The sequence below is a fragment of the Onychostoma macrolepis genome, chromosome 15, assembly GCF_012432095.1.
Source record: "Onychostoma macrolepis isolate SWU-2019 chromosome 15, ASM1243209v1, whole genome shotgun sequence".
Classification (NCBI taxonomy): Eukaryota; Metazoa; Chordata; class Actinopteri; order Cypriniformes; family Cyprinidae; genus Onychostoma; species Onychostoma macrolepis.
This window is the reverse complement of record NC_081169.1, coordinates 1,057,654-1,078,007: the sequence shown is the minus strand read 5'-3', so window position 1 is coordinate 1,078,007 and position 20,354 is coordinate 1,057,654. Positions and strand designations below refer to the sequence as shown.

The window sequence follows — 20,354 nt, the reverse complement described above, 5'->3', positions numbered from 1 at the left end:
ACATTCTTTTGAATAGTGTCGAACGCAGCGCTAAGATCCAGTAGAACTAATAAAGAGATACAACCACAATCAGATGATAGAAGCAGGTCATTTGTAACTCTAATGAGAGCAGTCTCAGTACTATTATACGATCTAAATCCTGACTGGAATTCCTCACAGATATCATTTTTCTCTAGGAAGGAATATAATTGTGAGGATACTACCTTTTCTAGTATCTTTGACAGAAAAGGGAGATTTGAGATCGGTCTGTAATTAACTAGATCTTTGGGGTCAAGTTGTGGTTTTTTAATGAGAGGCTTAATAACAGCCAATTTGAAGGTTTTGGGGACATATCCTAATGACAATGATGAATTAATAATAGCCAAAAGAGGATCTATGACTTCTGGAAGCAGCTCTTTTAGTAGTTTAGATGGAATCGGGTCTAACATACATGTTGTTGGTTTAGATGATTTAACAAGTTTATACAATTCTTCCTCTCCCACAGTAGAGAATGAGTGGAATTGTTCCTCAGGGGATCTATAGTGCGCTATCTGATGCGATACTGTAGCTGACGGCTGCAGGGATACAATTTTATCTCTGATAGTATCGATCTTGGAAGTGAAGTAGTTCATAAAGTCATTACTGCTATGCTCTTGGGAAATGCCAACACCTGTTGATGCTTGATTTTTCATTAATTTAGCCACTGTATTGAATAAAGGGTTATGTTTGTTTTCTTCTAGAAGAGACGAAAAGTAATCAGATCTAGCAGTTTTTAATGCTTTTCTGTAGGATAGGGTACTTTCCCGCCAAGCTAAACGAAATACCTCTAATTTAGTTTTCCTCCAGCTGCGCTCCATTTTCCGGGCTGCTCTCTTTAGGGCGCGAGTGTGCTCATTATACCACGGTGTTGGACTCTTATCCTTAATCTTCCTTAAGCGTAAAGGAGCAACCGCATCTAAAGTGCTAGAAAAGAGAGAGTCCATAGTTCCTGTTACATCATCAAGTTGTTCTGAGCTATTGGATATGCTGAGGAACTGAGATAAGTCAGGAAGATTATTTATAAAGCAGTCTTTTGTGGTAGAAGTGATGGTTCTACCATATTTGTAACAAGGAGTTGGCTTTACAGCTTTAGCTATATGGAATATACAGGAGACTAGATAATGATCTGAGATATCATCGCTCTGCTGCAAAATTTCAACGCCACTGACATCAATTCCATGTGACAGTATTAAATCTAGAGTATGATTTCGACAATGAGTAGGTCCTGACACGTGTTGTTTAACACCAATAGAGTTTAGAATGTCTATAAATGCTGATCCCAACGAATCTCTTTCATTATCAACATGGATATTAAAATCACCAACGATTAGGACTTTATCTGCAGTCAGCACTAACTCCGATAGAAGATCAGAAAATTCTTTAATAAAGTCTGTATGGTGCCCTGGTGGCCTGTATACAGTAGCCAGTACAAACATCACAGGGGTTTATCATTAACACTTGTTTCTTTGGATAACATTATATGAAGCACCATTACTTCGAACGAATTATACTTGACAAACTCACATACATACATACACACACACTCACTCTCTCTCTCACACACACACACACACACACACACACACACACAAACTCACACTCACACACACACTCTCACACACTCACACACACACACACACACATACTCACACACACACACAGATGGGAGGGCAGGGAGACGGTAGGCTATTTTTATTTCTTGAGGCATAAAGAAGTTTTCAGTGCTTGTCTGTTTGGTCCTGCAGCCTCTGTTTCTTTGTTGTGTGCTGACTCTGAGTTCTGGCTCTGTGTGTATATACTGTACGAAGCCCTGTTTTACAGTACAGTACAGTAGAGGACGGCAGGAGACTCTCTGCTCTCGTACAGGCTCTGTTCAATCTGATTACTGAACCAAGTTATCTTTTGAGCTAATACTGTCAAAACACACAAGGTTTATGTATAGACTCAGTTGGTTATGTCTAAAATGAAGGTAAACCGTTCAGACAAACGGATGCGTGTCTGTATATTAGATGCGTGCAGGTCTTAAAGGGACAGAACTAAACATGCTGCCGACTGTCATTAAAGGGATAGTTCACCCTAAAACTTAATTTCTGTCATTATTTACTCACTCACATGTTGTCCCAAACCTGTATTAATTTATTTCTTGTGCTGAACACAAAAGAAGATATTTTGAAGAATGTGGGAAAGCAAACAGTTGCTGGTCCACACTGAATTTAGGAAAAAAATCATATGGAAGTCAGTGAGGACCAGCAACTGTTTGGTTTTCCACATTCTTCAAACTATCTTCTTTTGTGTTCAGCAGAAGAAAGAAACTCATTCAGGTTTAAAACTAATTTTGAGTGAGTAAATGATGGTATGAATATAAAACACTATGACAGAATCGACAGACAGATGACAGAATTGTTATTCTTTAATGTTAGAACAAAAAAACTCACTACTCTTGACAGAAAATAATAATACAGCTGCTTTAATAGGAATCAATCTATATAGTGTTTTATTTTTATATTTGTTCATTCAATTTCTTGAATGTTCCTGCTAAATATGCCTTTTGTACCTGAAAATAAAGCAATGTTTGTTTTATTTGTATATTATGTATATTTGTAATGTGTATCTTTGTTCTTATTTTTAATGACAAAGATAAAATAATGGCAAATATATTTATCTTCTCCCACTCTGGCCTAAATATCCACCATTCTTTTTTATATTTTGTTACCTTGACAGGATTTGTCTTTATAACAGGGAAATTATGTTGGCTGCACTGCTCAGACAAAATAGTAAAACCAACATGACAAAGAATCGTGATAAAATTGTAAAACCGTGATATTTCTAAATAAATGTTGATATGATATTTTTGTCATATCGCCCACCCCTAACCTGAACACACAAATCCTGATAGCGACTGAAGTGATGTGCAGGTTTTAAATTGGGAAGGTCTTGAAAAAGGTACTAAGAAGTATTTAGACTGGAACAGACTAACTTAAAGTCATTATTCACTGATTTTTGTGGATCTCCAAATGCTTTGTCTTCAGGTCCAAACCTGGCATGTCACAATTCAATTGGCAAATACAATTATAAGATTTTATGGCAAAACGTCATATAGTTGTGCGCTGGCAGTTTTCAGGTCATTGGCCCAACTGGTTTGCTCACTGCTCACTGGTCAGACTAGAAAGCACTGTAACTCTGATGTGTGACAATATGATTGTGTGAGAGAGAGAGAGTGTGTGTGTGTGTGTGTGTGGGTGTGTTAGGGGTGTGTGATATATATCGTCTGCGATAATATCGTAATTGTTGTTTTAACAATATGTAATTTGACATTATCGAGTATTTTGCAAAAACCAAACAAAACGCCTATGGAGTGCACGCATTCATTACGTGATGAAGTCTAGACTAGAGCACGCGCGCATTTAGAGTGTGCTCTCTCACTGCGTGATTCAGTCTAATAAAATGCACTAAGAATGATCACAAAATTCAAGATACGGGGCAGAAAGTTTTATATATATATTAAAATATATATATATTAGGGCTGCGTATCGATTCAGATGTCCCGATTCGATTCGATTCGATTTCGATTCTCTATTATTTTTTTTTACATTCAGTGAATATAGTTTTAATACAAAAGCTATTGATATTTCTAAAAAATGAACAGTAAACATCAGTTTACTGTTCATACAGTTTAGGCCTGTATTTTAAACCTATTCTTTTTTTGTATAGGGTCCTTTCTTAAACAATAATAGGGCCCTATAAAATGTTCTTAATTTTTCTGGTAATCAGATGAAGGCATAAAACATTAATTTAATTTATCCTAATCAAATGAAAATTAAACCCTTTTATTTACACAACAAAGGTTTACTGTTAAAATTAAAAATAAAACAAATGGGATTATTCCTTTAAAAATAAAGATTTATTAATATTTATTAGTAGTAGCATTGAGTCTTAAGACTGCTCTTAATGTTAAACTTAACTTTTATTTTGACGGGTTGCCGTGAGGAACTTGCTGTGTATCATGTGATATGACGGTAGTTTTCTCAAATTAAACTGTAAAATGCTAATGAAATGACTCTCAGAGCAGCAGTGTGTTAATATCATCATATAGTGAGACAGCAGAAGATGAAAACACCGCGAGCGTCGTCCGCGCTTTAGTATGTATGTAGTAAACAAAACAGTGCGTCGCGCCATCCGCCATTCATTCATTCATTCATTCATTCATTCATTCATTCATTCATTCATTCATTGCGGAAATCATGGCGCCTTATGCGTGATATCAAATGCTTCCACAGATTTATAGTATTACTATAGCATTAACCTGAGCATTACGAATCACGCTTTGTTCTTGGTTCTCATCAACATTATCTCCGCCATGATAAGCACTGAATGAATGACAGGCTTGTAACATCGCGCAAGGTAAATAAGGGTGACATCTAGTGGAGAAGACTAATGATAAGAATCACATTAATCAGATCTTGTTTTAAATGTGTGCTGAAATTAAATACCGGAAAAGATCGATTTGCGGCTTTTGAGAATCGATATCGAATCGACGTCATAAAAAAATTAAAACGATTACTGGAGAAGTCTATTTCTTTTGCCCAGCCCTACTATATATATATATATATATATATATATATATATATATATATATATATATATATAGATAGATATACAATGAACAAAATTATAAACGCAACACTTTTGTTTTTGCCCCATTTTTCATGAGCTGAACTCAAAGATTTAAGACTTTTTCTATGTACTTTTATTGTGGCCAGCCGAAGGCACACCTGTGCAATAATCATGCTGTCTAATCAGCATCATGATATGCCACACCTGTGAGGTGGATGGAGTATCTCGGCAAAGGAGAAGTGCTCACTAACACAGATTTAGACAGATTTGTGAACAATATTTGAGAGAAATAGGCCTTTTGTGTACATAGAAAAGTCTTAGATCTTTGAGTTCAGCTCATGAAAATGGGAGCAAAACAAAAGTGTTGTGTTTATAATTTTGTTCAGTGTATATATATGTGTGTGTGTGTGTGTGTGTGTATATATATATATATATATATATATATATATATATATATATGTCATTTCATATAGTTAATATGACACTAAGAGTGCCGATTGTTCTTCAAAAATAAGCATGATTACAAATGTGATGTTGATTTTACACAACAGTTCAATAAACAATAAGTTAATATTAAGAGACTTAAGTTTTAGACACCATATTGCCTGCTTTTGCTCCATTTCGGCAACAAAAAAAATCATTCCAAACACAGCCACAGCACTGTTTTGAGTCTCTGAGCAACATGACGGGGTTCAGTTCCTGAATGAATCAACCGTTTAAATGATTCGGTTCAGTGGCAATGACTCACTTATTAACAGTGACTTGCTGCCACCTGCTGATGATTTTAATTTCACATTCAAAGTATATTTTAATTTTAAAATAATTTCAAATATTAGTATTCAATGTTTTATGTGTAAAATATGAAAACATTATGCATTTGTAACTGCAGGTTAAAGCACTCTGTGTCCCTCTGAGCTGAATTAAACAGTGTGTGAATACATCTAAATGCCATTCAGATGCAGCTTCTGCAAAGATTCATTGTGTTGATACTGGTTTCATTTGTTTGGTAACAGCCTAATGTCTTATTATTTTAATTGACTGATTAAATGTAAGAATTTGACTAAAAAGATGCACACTTTTAGAAAGAAAATGGCTTTATTAAAGGTAAAATTGCCCATAAAAGGTAAAAATCAATTTAAACTTATATGAAAAGATTAATTTCTACCACTGATGTGAACTGACTACACAGAATATGAAGAATATCAAAAACTGCAGCTGTCCACGGTAGTCAGATATCAGCACAATAACACACTCAGCAAAATATCGTCTGATTATTGTTATTGAAAAAATCCCCAAAAATATCAAGATATCATTTTTTTTCCAATATCGCACACCCTTAGTGTGTGTGTGTGTGTGTGTGTGAGTGTGTGTGTGTGCACGCGTGTGTGTGTGTGAATATGAGTGTGTGAGCGATTGTGTGTGTGTTGGTGAGTGTGTGTGGGACATTTGGTCACACACACAAGGAAAGTAAAACCTGAAATTTTTGACATTGTGGGGACTGGCCTGTGGTCCCCACGGGGGAAATAAAAATAAAATAAAATAGTGAATGATGTTTATCTGAAATTGTAAGATTGCAAACAGGTTTTCTGTAAGGGGTAGGTTTAGGGTTAGGGTTGGGTTAGGTGATAGAAAATATCGTTTGGTCAGAATAAAAGTAATTGAAGTCTATAGAAAGTCCCCACAATTCACAGAAACAAATGTGTGTGTGTGTGTGTGTGTGTGTGTGTGTGCAGTGGTCGTACTCTCTGGAGAAGCCCAGCACTGGAAGTCTGTTCAGTCTGGCCTGGTCTGCAGACGGCACTCAGCTGGCCGGAGCCTGTGGAAACGGACACGTCTTGTTCGCTCACGTCGTAGAGCAGCGCTGGGAGTGGAGGAACTTTGAGATCACACTCATGAAGAGACGCACTATGCAGGTACACACAGCCTCCCGTGACGGCCGGCTCGTATTGCACTTCACAATCTAAAGACAGAGGTGAAGATGACAGTCAGCGCCGAACGTAATAACAAGGCATCAGTTTACTCTCTACACCATTTGTAAAATGCATTGTGCTGTTCTAAACCCATGTGTGGACTGCTCTCAGTGCTTTCTACAGCACCTTCATCTCCACAGCATCTCACACAGTACATCAGCTGATGCTTTTTCATTAGCTCATGAATTATGGATGTTTTTGTCAAAAGTAAGCTTTGCCTGATTGGTGAAATTCAGCTGAACCCTGAAGAGTTTAAATATTTTCTTTAAATCAGTACCACAGCAATAACCAACACATCTATTTCCCCTGGTCTTCATGTTGCATGTGATTATGGCTGGTGATAATGAACAAAGGAGCACACATGCTTTAAACTTGAAAAATGTAGGAGTGCACAGACATCTTGGGCAGTGACTCAAGACTCACACCCTATAATGCTGTAGTTTACTGGTGGTGTGTTTGTTTCTCAGGTCAGAAACGTGTTGAATGATGCAGTGGATGTGCTGGAGTTCAGAGATCGGGTCATCAAAGCCTCGCTGGCTCACGGTCATCTGGTGGTCACCACCTCTCTGCAGTGTTACGTCTACAGGTGCCTCTTCCTCCTGTCGTTCAGTCTCACGTCAGTCAATCCCTGCCCGCTCTGACACGCTCTTGTGCTGTTTCAGTGCTAAGAACTGGAACACTCCGCTGATCTTTGACCTGAAGGAGGGAACCGTCAGTCTCATCGTGCAGGCCGAGAGGTGAGAGAGTCCAGCTCCACTCTTAGCCTCTTCCACAGATTTCCACTGAGAACAGCTGATGGATTTACACAGAAGAACCAGTGGTTAAACACCAGTACGTCAGGCATTTAGCAGATATTTCTCTGTTCGCAGAGAAAAGTGCTTGACCTTCACACATGAGACTGTTGTGATCAACTCATGAAATTATGTAATACAACTATGTAAGTTTTTACCTTGAAATATCAGTTTCAAAATCATTCTGATGGTAGAGTGACTTCTAATAAGATGGATGGCTTCTGAAGTCTCTGTTTTGCATGTGTAAGTTTGGCAGATTGCTTTAATGTCAATGCTACAGCTATTCACTGTAATTAGCACTGTGATATATTTATACAGTACATTTCACTCACGTAACTCTAGGGGGCACCAAAGTCACAAAAATACACAAAACGATATATAGGTGCATCTCAATAAATTAGAATGTTGTGGAAAAGTTCATTTATTTCAGGAATTCAACTCAAATTGTGAAACTCGTGTATTAAATAAATTCGGTGGGTGGGATCGCCTGCAATGCAGAGGGCTTTGCGGGTGAGATGGGTGCTGTAGATGTCCTGGAGGGAAGGGAGAGAGACACCAACGATCTTCTCAGCTGCTCTCACTATCCGTTGAAGGGACTTGCGGCAGGACACGTTGCAGGCGCCATACCACACAGTGATGCAGCTGTCCGGGGACAGCGTCATCACCTGGTCGCCGGGAGGAGGTGGAGTCCTCTGTGCAGTGGTGCTGTTTTGTGCCTCAAAGCGAGCAAAGAAGGCATTCAGCTCGTTCAGCAGGAGGATGGTGCTGTCACAGGTCCGTGGTGGGGGCTTGTAGTCCGTAATGGTCTGAATCCCCTGCCACAGGCTCCGAGTGTCCCTGCTGTCGCTGAAACGATGGGCAATTCTCCTGGAGTACTGTCTCTTGGCCTCTCTGATGCCGCGGGATAGGTTGGCCCTAGCTGTCTTCGGGCCCTCCTCGTCTCCAGCTCTAAAGGCAGCGTTTCGATCCTTCAGAAGTCTGTAGACCTCCCCTGTCAGCCACGGCTTCTGGTTGGCCCGGACAGTGATAGTCTTTGTGACCGTTACATCATCAATGCACTTGGTGATGTAGGCAGTGACAGTCTCCGAGTACTCTTGAAGGTCTGTAGTATTGTTGTTTGTATCATCACAGATTGTGGAAACTTAACACTGGACTTCAAGCAACTTGGGCTATGAGCTTCTCCACCCTTCCTCCAGACTCTAGGACCTTGGTTTCCAAATGAAATACAGAACTTGCTCTCATCTGAAAAGAGGACTTTGGACCACTGGGCAACAGTCCAGTTCTTCTTCTGCTTAGCCCAGGTAAGACACCTCTGATGTTGTCTGTGGTTCAGGAGTGGCTTAACAAGAGGAATACGACAACTGTAGCCAAATTCCTCGACACGTCTGTGTGTGGTGGCTCTTGATGCCTTGACCCCAGCCTCAGTCCATTCCTTGTGAAGTTCACCCAAATTCTTGAATGGATTTTGCTTGACGATCCTCATAAGGCTGCGGTTCTCTCGGTCGGTTGTGCATCTTTTCCTTCCACTCAACTTTCTGTTAACATGCTTGGATACAGCACTCTGTGAACAGCCAGCTTTTTGGCAATGAATGTTTGTGGCTTACCCTCCTTGTGAAGGGTGTCAATGATTGTCTTCTGGACAACTGTCAGATCAGCAGTCTTCCCCATGATTGTGTAGCCTAGTGAACCAAACTGAGAACCATTTTGAAGACTCAGGAAACCTTTGCAGGTGTTTTGAGTTGATCAGCTGAATGGCATGTCACCATATTCTAATTTGTTGAGAGTGAATTGGTGGGTTTTTGTTAAACGTGAGCCAAACTCATCACAATTAAAAGAACCAAAGACTTAAACTACTTCAGTCTGTGTGCATTGAATTTATTTAATACATTTCACAATTTGAGTTGAATTACTGAAATAAATGAACTTTTCCACGACATTCTAATTTATTGAGATGCACCTGTACAGTTGCTTGAATAAAGGTATAACTTAATGCACAGATACACTTTTAATGCACAAAAATTATACTTCTGACCAACTCAAAAAAAAAAAAAAGATAATTTTTTTTCTCAAATTATATTTATGGTTTGGTTAAAATCTTAAATTTTGATTCAATAACAAAATTTTTTTCAAATTCAAAGTAAAAATATTTACCACAATGGCCATACTATACTTAAAATAATTTCTTTAGACATGAACATAATGTAGGTTAATATAATATTTTTTGGATTTTTATTAGTTAAAACTAAATTGGCTATAATATGAAAATAGTATTTTCTCTTAAAAATATTTAATGTAGTTTACGTACTATGAATAAAGGTAACTTTGAAAACCCTTAAAGTCGGCATGAAATCAAAATGGACTTTATTTACTTTACTAGCACACATTGCTAGTCTTGATGTGAACAATTAATCCATGCAAGTTAATCCACTGAAAAAAATAGTTTGTCTTGGTAATCTTTAATCAAAATCTGAATATTTACTTCCGCTCTGGAATGGCATTCCTTCTCTGATGACGTCAGTTTGACGGCTTGAGCAGAATATCCTTAAACACACCCCTCCGACCGTTAGGTTGCTGTGAGTGAGAGACAGAGAGGAGGAGCGCTAAAATAAAACCCTGCCCTCTATTCAATATTCCGTTTCTGGAAATACGTCATTACACTGAAATAAAGTCGGCAGCAACTTCCGGTTCACACGGACTTTAATGTTAATTCTGATGTCTTCATCAGGCATCATATTTTTATTATGTGCTTAAAACCCAGAAAAATGTATACATGTAATGTGTGCAGTCAGTAACTCTAGCCCGCATGTGTTCTCAAGTTTAAATACTACTTAAACAACATTGTTTCTTTTCATTTTCCTCCATGGTTATTTGCTTTTAGACAAACTGAATTAAAGAGTAGTTTAAACAAAAAAAAAAAACGTGATTTTGATTAGACCAGTGTAACAATGCACTTTAACTAAATGGCATGGTTCTCAGCATCACTTCTGCTCGAATGCACTATCAGGAGGAGCTTGATTCAGAGTTATTTTGGAGAATGATGATGTGTTGGACGTGTTTACTGCTTCTGCCTCTCTCTCACGCACACACACTCACACACGCTCTGTCTGTGTGTTCTTCTGTGCAGGCACTTTCTGTTGGTGGATGGAGCAGAGGTGTTTGTGTACTCGTATGAGGGCCGTTTGGTGTCGTCTCCCAAGAGTCCCGGCATGAGAATGGACATCCTGAACTCTCAGTCCATCTCGCTGAGCAACGACACCATCGCCATACGAGACACGAGCGACGAACGAGGTGCTGCCTCACAATCACTTAAACACGAGAGCTCTTACAGTGCTGTCTACATCATGTGTGGATCACCATTAATACGTGTGTCCGTCAGTAAGCCAAACTAGCTGTCTCAGCAACATTTACTCAGGCTGTTTTTAGTATATAGGAGGCCAGACGCTGCACCTCAAGCAGTGATTTTACATGAACATCCTTTATACAGTCATGAATTTAGACACGTGTGTTCTGGTGCTGGTGTTGTAATGTGATCAGTCACTGTGTCTTCCTTCTCTTCTCCAGTCGTCTTTCTGTTCGAGGCTCAGACGGGAAAAGCCATTGGTGACGGCAAACCTTTGATCCACAAGGTAAACACACACACGTTGTCCAGTGTTGTTGTGTTTCCAGGTGTTAGTAGTTGTCCTGTCTCTGAATCAGCGGTCCAGGCCAGTGCTGCCACCCTTGTGGACTGACTGATTCGTGTTAAAAAGCATACAGAATACATTCAGTTAGAATAATCTGGCTGCTGGTGTACAGTATGTGCACACTGTGCTGATGTATGCATACCCTAGTGTACATGTGTAAACCAAACTATACCTTGGCTTTATGAGGAAGCTGTCTATGTAGACAGCAGACAGCATGGCAGCTCACAGGTGTTTGGATCAGAGCTGAACTATGAACTACATTTTCTCCAGAAGTAACACAAAGGTTTAAATTTGTAGAATTTGTAGTGAAGTTTTAGTAGCTTTATATGTTACAAGTAAAGCTGTCAAGTGATTAAATATTTGAATCTAATTAATTACATGATGTGGCAATTAATTAATCACAAATTAACCACACATCAATTTAGACTGAGAAATTACCCCTAAAAGATCATTTAAAGTACAACAGTACAAAAAAGTACCTTTTGAAATTAAATATTTAAAATCAACATTGCATAAATTATGACAATATGCTTTAATTTAGGTTTAAGATCTATTTATTATAATTTCAAATATGAAATGATTAAAAGTAAAATGAAATGATTCTCTGAATACGAAACTAAAAGCTTTAGTAGGTGGCAGTAAGTCATTGTCTTTATGAGTGAGTCATTGAATCATCCATTCAACCAATTTGTTCTAACAGCTAATTCATTCAGAAATGAAGCAAGTGAGTGTCTGCATCTGAAATCACATACTTTGCTACTATATAGTAGGCGAAAAACAGTATGTGACAAAATAAATATGTCCGATTTCACAGTAGTCATAAAAGAGTAGGCAAAACGTATACAGACCTACTACTTTCAGCGTGATTCTGTGCATACTTTACTATCCCAGATTACATTCATACTATACAGAACATACTCTTTTTGTGGTTGTGAAGTAATTACTTATTCTAAAAAGTGAGAGAGTATGCAATTTTGGATGCAGCCACTGTCTTTATGAATGTGTCACTGAATGACTCACTCACTTGATTCATTCAACCGGTGGATTCATTCAATAATGAATCACTGCTGTGTGTTGATCAGAGACGCTCAACAGTTCTGCTGTGGCTTTGATCAGAACTATTTTAATTTGTGAAACTGAACAAAAACAGACAATATTGTTTCTAAAATATAACAAAAGATTAACTTATTGTGGTCACACTTCATTTTAAAGTCCAATTATCGCTATTAACAAACCATTAACTACGACTTTTGCCTCAATAAATTCCTAATTTGTAATAGTTAATAGTTCTGTGTTTAAGTACTATAACCTGAATTTACCATTCCAGAAAGCGTGGAGAAAAAAAAAAAAAATACAGTAATTTATTTTTTTGGTAAGCCTTTCTCTGCAAGCTTGTGTAAAAATGAGCATGTCAGATTTCGCTCCCCTGTGACCTAGAAAGGGGATCTTATTTTAATACTACCAGCCCTTAATCTGCATGTTTCCGCCGTCAATGTGTTCTCTTTCATAGGTTCACTCAATGCTGCGTAGTTGACGCAATGGGGAACACCCCCTGGTGTGACGATTGTCTGAAGCCCGTATAGAATCACTCCAGTTCATTGGCTGATGGCACGAGATACCGCCCCTACCTCATACGTGATTGACATAGACCCGCGCTCGTGCCATCTTACCCCTCAGATTTTCCTCTCTTCAGAAGTGTTTGCTTCTTGTGGTTTTTCTGGCCCATTTCTCTGCAACGTTTTGGACTTTCTTTTCCACCTCAGCGACCGTATCAGTGGAATATTATTCTTTGAGCAGTGAGTGGAATGGACTTTCATCGGTGCTCCCTCTGCAAAGCCGGGGCCTGGAGTTCGGATCCGGAGCTCGAGGCCGTGGAGAGTGAGCAGTTTTCACTTTCTCTCCCTCCATTGCCCGAGGGTTACCGTGCGGATTCTCCAGTTGAGTTTTCTCGCAGGGGTTGTCCTGCGCCCAGCCTGGAGGCACGGGAAGCCGTTTCCTTCGGGTTGGAGGATATTTTGTTTACCACAGCTTCCGACTCCGAGGATTTCAGAGCCGCATTGTGTGGTCAGGAGGCGCGGCCTTCCCCAAGCCGCTGACTTCACCAACCTCATTGGCTCTGTGGAGCAGGGGTATGCTGCAGTCCCGGTGGTCGAGGACACGCTCACTGCGGACCTCTCACCGACCTCCGCCCCCTCTTGGCAGAGTGAGTGACCCGTCGCAACCCCACCGTACATGTTCTGGGGAGCCCGTAGTCGTTCCGCTACTCGTCAGCGCCCGAACAAGCCCCCGCCGCGCTAAGGCGTATCTGTCCATCCCCGAGACGCTCTCCTCCACTGACTGCGCCATCCTTGCCTCTAGATGCGTCTTGAAGGTAGGAGACACTTCAGGTTTTCTCCCCTCAGGGTTGATGCATGCTGCAGGCATTGTTCGCATGGTAAGGGACGCCCTTGAACTGTTCAACTCCGCTACATCTGTTGGCCTTCCTCCATACCTGGAGGGACCTGCCAGGAGTGTCGCCCTGGGTTCTTTGTATGATCCAGTTCGGCTACACACTCCAAATTGCTCGCAAAGCCCCTTGAATTATTCCCTTTACAGAGGGAAATTCAGGATGCTGACGCTCAATAGCATTCTTACCCAAGTCCAAGACAGGGACTGGTTTGTCACTGTAGACTTGAAGGATGCCTACTTCCACATTCAGGTCGTTCGGAGGCACAGGAAGTTCCTCAGGTTTGCCTTCAGGGGAAAGGCTTACCAATACAAGGTTCTTCCCTTCAGGCTAGCTCTGGCCCCAAGGATGTTCACCAAGTGTATGGATGCTGCTCTGGCCCCGCTGAGGCTCCAGGGGATGCGAATTCTCAACTACCTGGACGACTGGCTTGTTCTAGCCAGTTCCAGGGAGCAGGTGATTCGTCACAGGGACACTCTCCTTCTGCACCTTCGCGCGCTTGGCCTCCGGCTGAATGGCCAGAAGAGCGTGCTCACTCCAGCCCAGCAGACCACATTTTTAGGGGTCTGTCTGGACTCGACCTCGATGCAGGCCTGTCTGGCTCCTACTCGGGTTGAGAGCATCAAGTCGTGTTCGGGCCTGCTTCAGGCTAGGTTGGCACGTGTCAGTGGGCCTGTGTCGCAGGCTCCTAGGCCTCATGGCAGCGGCTTCCCTGGTTCTTCCCATGGGGCTGCTCCATATGAGACCATTTCTCTGGTGGATGAGGTCCCTTGGTATTTGTCCCTCCTGGTCATTTCTTCGCCTACTATGAGTGTCAGGCGCCAGTCTCTGCACCCTCTCAGTGTGGCGGAACCCGATTTTCTCCAGAAAGGAGTGAAAATGGGAGTAGTCTGCCGTCTCCAGATGATTACGACGGATGCTTCCCTCTCAGGATGGGGTGCAGTCTTCGAGGGCAGGCCGGCTTGCGGTGTCTGGATGGGCAAGTACCTCACCTGGCACATAAACAGCCTGAAAATGAGATCGGTTCATCTCGCTCTCATTCACTTTCTTCCATTTCTGGCGCACTCTCATGTCATCGTCAGGACGGACAATATGGCGGTGGTGTCACACATCAATCGCTAGGAAGGCTCCCGGTCGCGCACCCTGGATAGACATGCGCGCCAACTCCTCCTTTGGCCACAGGACAGATTTTTGTCCCTGAGAGCGGTCCATGTCCCAGGGGTCCTGAACCTAGCAGGGTACTTACTGTCGAGACAGAAACTCAAGTCAGGGGAATGGATGCTGAACCGCCGGACGTTGGCTCAGATTTGGGAGCAATTTGGCGCGGCAGAGGTGGACCTCTTTGCGTCTCAGGAGTCGACCCAATGTCCCCTTTGGTTCTCCTTCTCTCACCCTACCTCTCTGGGGATAGATGCGCTAGCGCACCCCTGGCTGTACATGAAACTATATGCTTTCCCTCCGGTAAAGCTCATCCCAGCGGTTTTGCGCAGGGTGAAGACGTGCAGAGTCTGCCTTCTCCTAGTAGCCCCGTTCTGGCCTTCCCAGACGTGGTTCTCGGAGCTGGTCTCCCTTCTGGAAGGAGATCCGTGGGAGATTTCAATCAGGAAAAAACTGTTTTGTCAGCTCCAGGGCAGAATTTGGCACCCACGTCCAGAGATCTGGAGGTTGTGGGTATGGCCGATCAGAGGTTGCGGCTATTGCTGCTCGAAGGGACTCGGACGATGTCCCGTTGGGTAGACATCGTTTGGTCTCCTCCTTTATGCATGGGGTTAAGCACCTGAGGCCAGTTCATCCTCCTAGTTTCCCTTCTTGGGACCTTTCTGTTGTCCTGAAGGGGCTGATAGAGCCTCCTTTTGAGCCTCTGGAGTCAGCTCTGAGGATTCTGACGCTAAAGGTCTCTCTTTTGCTGGCGTTGGCCTCTTTAAAGCATCTAGGGCACTTGCAGGCTCTCTCTGTCAGTGAGTCCTGCATTGAGTTCGCTCCTGGGCTGGTCAAGGCATTCTTGAGGCCCAGACCTGGTTATGTCCACAAAGTTCTCTCTACGTCTTTTTGTTTGCAGGTGGTGGTGTTGCAGGCTTTCTCTCCCTCCTCTTCAGGTGAGGACAGTAATCTTCAACTGCTCTGCCCTGTCAGGGATTTGAAGATATATATGGACCGTTCCAGTCACTGGCGTAAGTCCCTACAGTTGCTCGTGTGTTTTGGTGCAGGCCGCAGAGGGCTAGCCGCATCAAAGCACACAATTTCCCACTGGGTTAGGGAAGCTATTTCGAAGGCCTATGAGGTGCGCGGTCTGCCTTCACCTCTGCTCATTCCACCAGGGGGATGGCTTCCTCTCAAGCTTTGTTTAGAGGGGTTCCCCTGGAGGATATCTGTGTGGCGGCAGGTTGGTCCTCTCCCCATACTTTTGTGAGGTTCTATAGACCAATTTCCTGTTAGTAAACATTGTGACGTTTTTCTGTGGGCGGAGCTTAGGTGGTGGCAGAAAGACTCCCCTGACCGCTTCACTTAACGCTAGCTATGAAGTCTGTTAGCTTGTTTTTTTAACAATAACTGAAGAAATTCCGATTTAACCTGCATATGTAAGGTCACTCACTGTCCGGGACCGCGTTATTTGAAAAGGTCAACTTGTAACGGACAAAACCAGATTGGCCGACCTGTACTCACTCAAAGGATGTATGATCTGACAGGATTACCTCCAGTTGAGTGACTCACATCTAACGTGTATAGTAAAGACAAATCACTGTGTATCTAGTCATGAAGATGTAATATATATTTAAATTTCAGCAGGCAACTAATTTACAGCTACATTATTACTCCAGCCACAATTACTAACAATGTATATAACTTACAATTACACATGATTAAGCATATAAATCGTCAGTTTGTTGTTTTACACACATGCACACAGACATTATTTCATACACGACATAGTACTGAGATCCATAAGAAATCTTTAGACGCGCCCATAACAACAAAAGACGATACTTTATTGAACCTTTTCTGATAAGAAGTGTGCGCCTGCAAATGCCAGCATTTTTGACGATCGTTTCTGTCCAGTCCGCTCGCATTATCTCGTTTAACCAGCAGCAGGTATGCGTTAAAATTTCATTTTCAATATTTCAAAATTCTGACTTTATTCTCGCAATTCCAAGGATTATATCTCACAATTCTGATCAGAAAGATCAACTGGTCATTCTCTCTTTTGAGTTTATCCCACACTTCTGGCTTTATGCTTTAAAAGTAGAGTAATCATAGCAGGTTTCATTCATTAGACTGTCCGTTTAAACGTCTGCGTTTAGCTTCAAATGGCGCTTTTGACGACAGTATTATATAAAAATGATTTGCATTCCGATTCTGACATCCAAAGGCACAACAATACATTTTATCTCTTATTCTGTGGATTTTTCCCGTTTCACTCCGCTTGTTACCGTGTGTTTCTGCCACCACTATGCGCGCGCAGCTGCGAGTGACGTAACTGTGACGTCTACACGAAATTGGTCTATAACCTTGATGTGAACACAGTTCCTGGCTCCCAGGTTCTTTCTGTTTGAGCCAGCTGTGTTTTAGTGCTCTTGTCTGTAATGGGCCAGACTTGACAGCGTGTTAGCTTGGCGTGTGTGGTATATCGTTCCCATTGTGTCAGCTACGCAGCATTGAGTGAACATATGAAAGAGAACGTCTCGGGTTACTTACTTAACCCATGTTCTCTGAATAGGGAACAAGATGCTGGGTCCGCTGCCAAGCTCCTCACGCTGTCGACCTGCTTTTTCGACAGGAAAATCTGAGGGGTAAGATGGCGCGAGCGCGGGTCTATGTCAATCACGTAGGGGACGTGGGGGCGGCATCTTGCGCCATCAGCCAATGAATTGGCATGATTCTATACGGGCTTCAGACAATCATCACACAAGTCAAGTCAAGTCAAGTCAAGTCAAGTTGAGCTTTATTGTCATTCCGCTACATGCGGGGGCATACAGTGGAACGAAATGTCGTGCCTCACAGGACCACGGTGCTACATAAATACAGGCATACAACAATGGAGTAAGACAATATAAACCTATACACAACTATCCTACTGATAGATTTTGACTATAAATATAAATATACTATCTATAAAAAGTACCTATACAAACTAAAAATACAAACTATACAAACTATACGAATGCTTCAGATAAGTACTGTACATGTGCAAGGAGAAACATTGAGTTCAAGCAGCTGGCTGGGGAACAGTGCAGGATGATTTGTAGTGCATGAGCATGTAAACATACATATATTACTGAGTTCTTTTGTGGGATTTGTGTACACACAGCAGTGTGTGTGAAAAGTGACTAGTGCGCATAGAGGAGGAGAGTGTGCTACTACAGGTGGTTTGTACAGGCCCACTCACCTGTGTGTAGCACACTTCGAATTGCACGTTACATGTTACAGGAGGTAGGGGTTTGTATGGGGTTTCAGAGAGGGACGGGGTGATTTGAGTTCAGGGCTCTCACAGCCTGGGGGAAAAAGCTGTTGAGCAGTCTGGCAGAGCGGGCTCTGATGCTCCGGTACCGTCTTCCTGATGGTAGGAGCTGGAAGAGACTGTGGGAGGGTGTGTGGAGTCCTTCACGATACTATTGGCTTTGCTGGAGCATCGTGTGAGGAAAATATCCAGGATGGAGGGAGAGGGGCACCGATGATCCTTGCAGCGGTGTTCACTGTCCGTTGTAGGGTCTTGCGGTCTGCTGCAGTACAGTTCCCGTACCAGACAGTGATGCAGCTGGTCAGCACACTCTCAATGGTGCCCCTGTAGAAAGTGGTGAGGATGGGTGGAGGGAGACTTGCTCTTTTCAGCCGGCGGAGGAAGTGTAGGCGCTGTTGTGCCTTCTTGGAGAGTGACATGGTGTTGGTGGACCAGGTGAGATCCTCTGTGATGTGCACCCCCAGGAATTTAGTGCTGCTGACTCTCTCCACAGGCGAGCTGTCGATGGTCAGTGGGGGGTGATCACCGGAGTTTCTCCTGAAGTCCATCACAACCTCCTTTGTCTTACTCACATTGAGGGACAGGTTGTTAGTGCCACACCATTCAGCCAGCTGTGCCACTTCCTCTCTGTAGTGCGTTTCATCGTTGTTGCTGATGAGGCCTACCACTGTTGTGTCATCAGCGAACTTGATGATGTGGTTGGAGCTGGACTTGGCAGTGCAGTCGTGGGTCAGCAGCGTGAAGAGCAGCGGGCTGAGCACACAGCCTTGTGGGGCACCTGTGTTCAGTGTGGTAGTGCTCGAGGTGTTGTGGCCGACACGGACTGACTGAGGTCTTCCGGTTAGAAAGTCCAGGATCCAATTGCAGAGGGAATTGTTAAGGCCCAGCAGGTTGAGTTTATTTATGAGCTGTTGTGGGATTATTGTGTTGAATGCTGAGCTGAAGTCAATGAACAGCATTCTAACGTAGGAGTCTTTATTTTCTAGGTGGGTAAGAGCCAGGTGGAGAGTGGAGGAAATTGCATCGTCCGTGAGCGGTTCGGACGGTATGCAAACTGGAGCGGATCGAGTGTGTTGGGGAGGCTGGTTTTGATGTTGTGCATGACTAACCTCTCAAAGCACTTCATTATGATTGGAGTCAGTGCTATGGGACGGTAGTCATTTAGACAGGACACAGGTGATTTCTTTGGTACCGGTATGATTGTTGTGGATTTGAGACATGTGGGGACGACTGCCTGGCTCAGCGAGGTGTTGAAGATATCTGTTAGGACATCTGTCAGCTGTGCAGCACAGTCTTTCAGTACACGGCCAGGTATGTTGTCGGGACCCGCAGCCTTGCGTGGGTTGATCCTAGATAGGGACTTCCTTACGTCGGCTGGAGACAGACAGAGCGCCTGGTCGTTGGGAGGTGTGGGCAGTTTTTGTGCAGGTGTGTCATTCAGCATTTCAAACCGTGAGTAAAAGTGGTTGAGTGTATCTGGGAGGGATGTGTCGTCATCACAGGCCTGTGGCGGGGGCTTGTAGTCTGTGATGGTCTGAATAGCTTGCCACAGGCTCCGTGTGTCACTGCTGTCTGTGAAGTGATTGTTGATTTTTTGAGCATATGACCGTTTTGCATTTTTGATGCTGCGGGACAGATTGGCTCTTGCTGTTTTGAGGGCTGCTTTATCTCCTGATCTGAATGCTTCATCTCTGGTCTTTAGCAGCCCACGAACCTCTGCTGTCATCCATGGCTTCTGGTTGGCGCGTGTGGTGATGGTCTTGGTGACTGTCACATCATCAGTGCACTTTTGGATGTAAGCAGTCACAGTTTCAGTGTACTCCTGCAGGTCTGTGTGGTTGTTGTAGGTGGCCGCCTCTTTAAACATGTTCCAGTCTGTGTCCTGGAAGCAGTCCTGCAGTGCTGAGGTGGCATTGTCTGGCCATACCTTGATCTGTTTGTGAACCGGTTTGGCCAGTTTCAGAAGTGGTCTGTATGCTGGGATTAGCATAACAGAGATGTGGTCTGAGTACCCGAGGTGGGGGCGGGTTCAGCTTTGTATGCGCTCTTAACTGTTGTGTAAACAAAGTCCAGTGTGTTATTTCCCCTTGTTGCAAAGTTCACATGTTGGTAGAACTTTGGCAAAACTGTCTTTAGGTTTGCGTGGTTGAAGTCACCGGCTATGATGAAAAAGCCGTCGGGGTTATTTGTTTGTTGTTCGCTGATGGCGCTGTACAGCTCATGACGCGTCCTTTGCGTTTGCGCACGGTGGGATGTATACCGCGACAATAACAATGGCCGTGAACTCCGCGGCAGATAGAACGGTCGACACTTCACAAACATAAACTCCACCAGCGATGAACAGTGTTTTGTCACTACCCCAGCATTGTTACACCA

General features: G+C 42.8%; 1 protein-coding gene across 2 annotated transcripts in view; it reads left to right on the top strand.

The window, feature by feature from the left end:
* Positions 1–20,354, top strand: part of ift80 (intraflagellar transport 80 homolog (Chlamydomonas)) — a 60,093-nt gene that overhangs the window by 17,058 nt on the left and 22,681 nt on the right. For both annotated transcript variants that reach the window (XM_058744915.1, XM_058744916.1), the window contains exons 9-13: positions 6,366–6,545; positions 7,070–7,188; positions 7,265–7,339; positions 10,518–10,681; positions 10,955–11,019. In XM_058744915.1, the coding sequence (XP_058600898.1) occupies positions 6,366–6,545; positions 7,070–7,188; positions 7,265–7,339; positions 10,518–10,681; positions 10,955–11,019 (603 nt within the window). The remainder of the gene's footprint in view (positions 1–6,365; positions 6,546–7,069; positions 7,189–7,264; positions 7,340–10,517; positions 10,682–10,954; positions 11,020–20,354) is intronic.